General features: G+C 37.5%; 1 protein-coding gene across 1 annotated transcript; it reads left to right on the top strand.

Annotated features, from left to right (window-relative positions):
* The first annotated feature begins 1,094 nt into the window (after positions 1–1,094).
* Positions 1,095–5,779, top strand: LOC110442491 (sodium-dependent proline transporter-like). The gene is made up of 3 exons (XM_021486132.1): positions 1,095–1,112; positions 3,572–3,739; positions 5,552–5,779. Exons 1-3 carry the CDS (start codon positions 1,107–1,109, stop codon positions 5,699–5,701), a joined length of 324 nt encoding a protein of 107 aa, XP_021341807.1. The 5' UTR covers positions 1,095–1,106; the 3' UTR covers positions 5,702–5,779.
* Positions 5,780–8,798: the final 3,019 nt, after the last annotated feature.

Raw genomic sequence — 8,798 nt, 5'->3', positions numbered from 1 at the left:
CATAGTCATTAAAAATAGAAGTTCCTTGCTTAACATTCAGCATTTAGGGAAATGCCAATAACTGGTTCGCCTGTTGTCAGTATAATGAAACCGGGCGGAATGCTACTGTATGCTGCGTGCCTTCATCATGGTGTTTCAGCGAGATAACAATACAAAGTTGGCATCAGAGCTGCGCTATTACAAGGAGACAATTATACCGACATACCCTGCCTCCAGCACACATACAGACATCCATGCATACAGAACACACATGGAGGCACGCTTTTAAATGAAAAAGAATTTAGCTGTTGATAGGACGTTATTCCCTATAAAAACTTAAAACCAAACTTTATCATTAACGAGGTACTAATAGAGTAATACTGTACACACACAGTTCCAGCTCAACACGTGCATATTCGGTTAAGAGAAAGCTTGCTGTATCCCTCTACATGATTGTGAGCGGCGACTACTATGGGGGCCCCTGCATAATCAGGGGTGGGTTTTCTCTTGGTGTTCTGTTTCGGGGACATTGAAGAGACTATGAATGTATCCCACGTGCAGTGTATACATAAAGAGGACTTATTCGGGGGCCCCTTCAGAGAATCTGAATTTTGAAATATATATAATAAGTATTTGGTTTATTTTTAAATTGAGGTATTCCTTTTTGTGAACGCCTATTTTTCGTCGTGTTTACATGTTGTCGCTGTAAGTAAGTAACACGAAATTACATTTATTTTCGAACGAAATAGGAAATTCATTTAATCTATTGGCATACGACTTCACAAACTACTGGAAAATTAGGCTTTCGACAAATCATCAATCTCAATCTGTGTTATGTCTGAAAATTCACCATGGATATTGAGTATTAGACAATACGCAACAATATCTATTCCCCCTGTTTCTAAACATTTTCTTCAGGTTGGTAAGTATGGATTATGAAAAGTGGTTGNTGTATTGTCACCCCCTTAGTTATGATGGTAAGTCTATATACAGATACCCTGGTTTATTGTCACCCCTCTAGTTATGATGGTAAGTATATATACAGATACCCTGGTTTATTGTCACCCCCTTAGTTTTGTTGGAAAGTCTATATACGGATATCCTGGTGTATTGGCACCACTTTAGCCATGGTGGTAAGTGTATACACGGATAGTATTGTGTGTCGTCACTCATTTACCTTGGTTATGATGGTAGGTCGATATTTAGGTTAAGGCATTCGGATATAAAATTATAACGTTACGTTATGATGGTAAGTCTATACACTAATACCTTGGTAATATCTTTAAAGTAAAGAGAAAAGTGTTCATGTTATATAAAATTAATCGACTTTACAACAGTTATGAACAAAATTATTCGAGTTTACATTAATCACTCGTTGACCCAGACGGAAGCACAGACAGGATATTGTTGCTAGGGGAACATTGGGTATCGGGAGGAAACCAAAGTGGTCAGGCAGATGAACCGTCTGTGTGAAAGCGTGTGTGTTATCCAATACGACAACCGACATTCAAATTTGTGTCTATTTTTTATGTTGAGCGACAGGCTCATTTAAGTCCTCAACCGAAATGTTCAGCAACTTTTGAAACAACGTTCAGCCATTCACTGTTGTTTTTCGTATAAACAGTAAATGTTTATAACTTAAGCACGATACGGCCCGGACAATTTCGTTGACCGGCAAGTTCATTTAGGGTTCGAATCCCAGTCTAGCTCCGCAAAACTTTTTACACTTGGAACACTCTTGTTTGTGTTATATGTTGTATACCATCTTAATTTATGTTTTATATAGGTCTGTTAGTTCTCTTGTTAAAGAAAATGATTTATCAAAGGTATAGTCATGCTAGAAAAAATATTCTATCTATTAGTTACATTCTGCAATATTTCACGACTGCGTAACCACTTACCGTATATTTCCAGCAAACTCTGTTTGAATGTATGCGACTGGTAAAAAGCCATTCAAAATTTATCAGATAGAATATTTCCAAAATTATGAATGAAAAATGACGGTTCGTTAACTCTCTCAGTCGTCTCACAATACTGATTTTCACCAGTAGCCCTTTGATTAAGTGCGCTCCATATAGAAAACTTCCTGACATATATTTTATGGGTATATCGTCCTACACGGGATATTCCCGGTACACCTACAGCGGTATATACAATCGCATTAATATCGTTGTTACACAGATGATGAATATTTCTACAATAACAGAGCTAGTTTTAGGGGCATACAGTACAATGATCTGTATTTCACGCACGTTTACAAAATGTTGTAAAAACTTGACTAGACCTTATCTGGTGTTATCAACTTGTTAAACCGATAAATAAGAACAAGAGTGGGTTTCGCTATGATCAGTATTCCTTTCTCGCCATCGTTTTAGCCGCCAATGTTGCTCGGTGAAACCTTTTGGAAGGTTTTGAATATAAAGGCAGGATAACGATGTGTAATGTTGTAACTCTAGAGTCAAGCTTGTTTTAGGTTCGAGCGACGTACTTAAGATTGGTTGGTTATATAAGATTTAACGTCCTATCACCAGCTAAGATCATTTAAAGATGTCTTTGTGTGTGTTGTGTATGTGTGTATGTGTGTATGTGTGTGTATGTGTTCATGTGTGTATGTGAGTGTGTGTATGTGTGTATGTGTGTATATGTGTATATGTATATGTGTGTATGTGTATATGTGTGTATATGTGTATGTGTGTATGTGAGTGTGTGTATGTGTGTATGTGTGCTGTGTATGCGTGCATGCGTGCATGCGTGTATGTGTGCTGGAGGCAAGGTATGTTGGTGTATGTTTCCTCCTGGTGATAGCCCGTATCTGATGACAACTTTAAAGTGCTATCTCACTGAAATACAACGTGGAATGTGAAAGGAACCCAGCATAACATTCCGCCCGGTCACATTATACTGACAACGGGTGAAACAGTTGTTGTTGTTATTCCAAGTGCTGGACGTTAAGCAGGGAATATAAACTGACATTTTTAAGGACTCTGAGCCCATTGCTTTCCTCACTATGGCGAACGTTCAACATCACAACCAAATTGAGGCTTTGCCAAAGAAGTCGCTAGCAAACGAAAGGTAGTTAGAAGTAGAAATACAAATATCCAAAATATTGCAATGGGTGCAGCAGACTTATTTTGGTCGCTTTTGTGTCCACAAAGTAGAGGGCACAAAAGCAAATCCCCATTTCTGCAGGGGGTTCCTGCATTAACTGCCGAAGACGGATTTCAGTCTTGTGACGTTTAATTGGTGGGAATAAATCATTCACCTTACGTTACAATATATTGCTCAATAGGCAAGTTACATTTGCAAATTCTTTTAAACTCATCCCTACATTGTAGCAGGTACTGACCACATAGGTTTAACTTACAGTTACCCGAAAAAGTTCTAATTCTGCAACTTTCCAGTGAAAAGTTCAAACTTTACAACTTTCCAGTTACCAGACTAATAATATGATCCTACCCCTAAATCACCATTCGACATTGTAGCCATAAAATAACACATTGAAAGTTACAAGTAACAAAGTAAACTAAATGTTACTAAGTGTAAATAGGAGTAACTACATTTTTATGCAGACGATTACTATATTTATTTATAGCTTGCGTTCATTGCTGTGCTAGTGAACTTTGACCGTCCTGTGTACAAGGGTTACGAATACCCAGAATACATAGATATCGTCGGAATCCTAATCGGCCTTGTCTCCGTCCTACCGACTCCGGTCATCGTCCTGAAGCGACTGGTCAAACAGCGCGGCTCCCTTACACAGGTAAGCATGATGAGCATGTTTTCGTACATATAAACCATTTATCATTTACCATCGATCTAACTGGTGTTGGGCGGTTGTTACGGTTTACCGTCCTATCGTCAGCTAAGGTCAATGAAACCCGCCATGTATGTTTGATAACACATAGATAAGTATTGCAGGTGTGAAAGTAAGACAACTTTGGTCTTGTCGATAACGCCTTAATAGAAGGCATCGAAGAAAAACCAAGATTATGCACGTGCCCAACACACATTTTGAGACAATGTAAGCGGGAAGGGGAACATAATGTCTTTGCATCAGCCAAGGACATTTGAAGGTGACTGCCTGAAGAGACAACGCCGAAAACAAAAAGTGGGACAAGAAAAATAAAAAGATCCAAAGTGTTGCAATGGGAGAAGCAAATTAATTTAGATTTTGAAGAAAACCCTTGTTTGTTAGGTATTGTCCAATGACTCACATTGTGAATGATTGTCATTAAATAGTCAGTTGGGGGTTCAAACCAAAGTACTTATAAATGGTAATTGTTATTCCCTGCTTCACCTTCACTATTTAGGGCAATGGTAACAACTGGCTTTCTCATTGTCCCTATAAAAAAATTAATGTGACCGGGCGGCATGCTGCGCTGGTTGCCTTCGGCATGGTTTTTCTGTAACATAGGACAATAAAGTCGGCATCAGATCCGAGCTATAAACCAACATACCCTTGCCTCCGGCACACATATACATATGCCCCAATACACAATTCATATGGAGACACGTCCTTAAATGACTTTAGCTGATGAAAGGATATTAAACTTTGTACAATCAACCAGCACGGCTACCAAACCTTACCGCCACTCATTCAAATCTGAACGACAAGGCGAGAGTTGTAAGTACCAAGGAGAGAATATAAAACTTGGTTTAACTTTTAACCCTTTTGATTTGTGATTTACATTTAACTACAATCACATGTTTTGTGGGGTTTTACAACTACGTAAATGAAATCGTTGACTTCGGGTGATGGTGATTTTTTTCAGTTTGTCAGTTTTCCTAAGTGGTGTACCTACACATGATAGCATCGCCACCATCCTGCCTCATGCACACACGCATGCATTACTCTGAAGTCATGTCCTTAAATTACCCTTGCTGTTAACAGTACGTTGAACTGTCCTGAAATGACCATATCTGTTAAGAGTACATTAAAATCTCTTTAAATAACCATTAATGTTAATAGTACGTTAAACTCCATAAGTGATTATTAATACACATTGCATAGAGTCATGAAATATGAATATGCGCCTTGGGCTATCTTGGATGGGAGTAGCTGTATGTACTATATCATTATTGCATTCTGAATGGCCCATCAACACAGGAGACGGCATAAGGACCAAGAAATGGTCGATAAAATCATGTTAGAAGTAATGATTCAAAACAAACGAGAAAGTAAAAAAACAAATGTCATTTTGGATACTTAAAATGACTGTCAGATACATTTTTCGGAACAAACCAACATGTTTTTGGTAAAGGTACATTTTGTTTTTACACTTTCGAACAGAGATTTAAGACATGCAACAGTATTAAAGAAAGTGTCACGCTTTGGCTGAAGGTCAATTAATAAATGTTTTACTGTGAATTGTTCCTGACATGCTATGCATCCCAGCAGGTCTTTGCCCTGAAATGAACAAAAATGAGTAATGAGTGATATATGAAATACCAGCAGACGGGCAACCTTGTCTCACATTTTAAACTTTTCCTAAATAATAGAAAAGAATTGTGACAATTTTACTTTGTTCTTGCTTTGTTGTAATCAACATTTGGTTTTGTTTTATTTTGTCAGAGGCTGATGAACTCGATAGTGCCACCAGGAGACTGGGGTCCCAATGACGACCGTGTGCATCATACCTATACAATGTACAAGTACAACATGTCATTCTGGCAAATGGCAAAGGTCAACATAACAGGGAGACCTACAAAACCAGAGACTTGATTCGACATTTTAAGTATAAAGTTAACTATGTAGAATAGAACAATACCGCCTGTATAATGACTTCTTGAGAATGTTATCATGAACTACAATTAAAAAAAATAGATCTATTAACAATACTGTACTTTTTTAAGATTACCTAGACAGAAGTTTCATTTGTTTTGTATATTCATGTCCAAGCAACAACTATATTTGTCTTAAAGTGCTATCTTTCTGAAATGCCAACATCACCGTGGCATGCAAGTCCGGAAAATGAATATACTTCATTAATTCAAAGGCGAGTAATGAAGATACAAATACGACCACAAGAAATCTGCTGCACCCATTGCAATATTTGGGCCTCACTTTTTGCTTTAATGTTAGACATTCGCCCAAATGAGCAAGACAATGAGTTCTGTTCTCAGGCTAGGACGTACCAAAAACATAGTCATTAAAAATAGAAGTTCCTTGCTTAACATTCAGCATTTAGGGAAATGCCAATAACTGGTTCGCCTGTTGTCAGTATAATGAAACCGGGCGGAATGCTACTGTATGCTGCGTGCCTTCATCATGGTGTTTCAGCGAGATAACAATACAAAGTTGGCATCAGAGCTGCGCTATTACAAGGAGACAATTATACCGACATACCCTGCCTCCAGCACACATACAGACATCCATGCATACAGAACACACATGGAGGCACGCTTTTAAATGAAAAAGAATTTAGCTGTTGATAGGACGTTATTCCCTATAAAAACTTAAAACCAAACTTTATCATTAACGAGGTACTAATAGAGTAATACTGTACACACACAGTTCCAGCTCAACACGTGCATATTCGGTTAAGAGAAAGCTTGCTGTATCCCTCTACATGATTGTGAGCGGCGACTACTATGGGGGCCCCTGCATAATCAGGGGTGGGTTTTCTCTTGGTGTTCTGTTTCGGGGACATTGAAGAGACTATGAATGTATCCCACGTGCAGTGTATACATAAAGAGGACTTATTCGGGGGCCCCTTCAGAGAATCTGAATTTTGAAATATATATAATAAGTATTTGGTTTATTTTTAAATTGAGGTATTCCTTTTTGTGAACGCCTATTTTTCGTCGTGTTTACATGTTGTCGCTGTAAGTAAGTAACACGAAATTACATTTATTTTCGAACGAAATAGGAAATTCATTTAATCTATTGGCATACGACTTCACAAACTACTGGAAAATTAGGCTTTCGACAAATCATCAATCTCAATCTGTGTTATGTCTGAAAATTCACCATGGATATTGAGTATTAGACAATACGCAACAATATCTATTCCCCCTGTTTCTAAACATTTTCTTCAGGTTGGTAAGTATGGATTATGAAAAGTGGTTGTTACACAACCAATAAAATTTTCTATGTGACGTTTCGATGACTAGTACGACATGTACACTGTCACCTTCAACAGACAAATGACCAGTGAAGCGTATGCACACAAAGGTGTAAAATGTGTACGAGTTGTCCAAAAAAACTCGATGTCGATGTTAATGTTATCTTTTTGAAGCCAGACGTTAATTGGTGTTCGGGAAGAACATGGTCGCTACGTTGATCTTAGTTTTGCATGATAAAGGGGGAGCTTTCCGAATGAAATATTCGGTGCTTGCAGGGAATTCCATTGGTTGACATTTGTCGTATGATGTAGGCTACTACTCACTGGTATTGAATAACGAATCACGGTACATGAAGACATTTCTAAGAAAACTTGTATGACGAGTATAATGAGAGAGAAACGCGGTATAGCGAGGCATTTTCATTAACACCAGCATATTGTTAACTTACCATTATAACAACAAAACGACTTCACAGTGAGCTTTTGGAAAATGAATGTAAACATACGCAGGTAATAGCACCTGTTACCTTCAGTAATCGATACAGTATTCCAAACATTAATTACAATGTACAGCTGTATTAGGTGGAAGTTTTCGTATCATTCAACCTGTAATTACATATTTTAATGTTGTATATAAAAACCTCCTTCTATACTATATTTTTAATCACCAGATAAGTTCATATGTGAAAGCAATTGATCTGCTTGAGTACAGTAGTATATACATTTTTCGTTACAATGCAAACGATTTAAAGTACTAGCAATTGACTAATTTGACACGAGACCTAAGCTTACTTTCATATTGACATTAAGTATACCTTTACATTGTTATAAAGGTAAAACAACAAGTGTTATACAAATCTTGTCAGTTGGTTTTCACGCAGTTATTCAAAATCGTCCTTTTCAATTTAAAAAAAGGTTTGACTGTATATAGTTGAATATAAAAATGACATTAAGGCTGATCGTCATGTCGTAAAATGAAAACGTGTACTACGTAAGTATCTCCTGTGTATCCCAAGGGATTATATTGAATTCCTGTTTTGGTAAACATACACAACTTTAGTCCCAATCATTACTAGTCCGTCCACTCATTCCGTCTTTGCGTATTGCAGAGTTATCTTCTCTTGGGAACAGGTATTGATTGTTACGTCATTGGTTTGTGCGAGAAAATTACGTCGTTTTCTCAAAAATTGATGACGTTACTCTCACAAACAAGTGACGTAACAATCAATGCCTGCTCCCAAGAGAAGATAACTCTGCAATACGCAAAGACGGAATGAGACGAGTAGGATCATTGCCTACCCGAACTCCACTACCTCCGAAACTTCTCAGCAGGCAAAATTGCCTTAATCCCTTCACAATCTTTAACTTGGCCATACAAGATGACTGTCAAGTCCAGTTATAACACCGATGTCTATAGTTCGCTCCTCTTACAGGGATATCTTACTATCTGTCCCGAAATGTATCAATTTCGTCCCATCTGTCTTGCACCTTAACGCGATAGTTTTGTTCTTAATACAGGCGATGTATTTATATACGCGTGAATAAACACCTATCATTTTAAATATTTTACTTTGTCAGTAAATGTATTGATTTGGTGTTAATGAATTCTCGATAGTCCATAAATCAGATCATGTGCTCAGTGGAGAAATAGTTTAATCTCTTTTTTAACACAATTAACGTGGCTTATGCGGAGGCATTCAAATACAGATTTTGTGGGGAAGAGGTCATATTAAATGGAACACTTGTTAAATATGA

Source organism: Mizuhopecten yessoensis, unplaced genomic scaffold (assembly GCF_002113885.1).
Source record: "Mizuhopecten yessoensis strain PY_sf001 unplaced genomic scaffold, ASM211388v2 scaffold716271, whole genome shotgun sequence".
NCBI lineage: Eukaryota > Metazoa > Mollusca > Bivalvia > Pectinida > Pectinidae > Mizuhopecten > Mizuhopecten yessoensis.
Note: the sequence above shows the minus strand (reverse complement) of the source record. Positions and strands in the feature narration are given on the sequence as shown.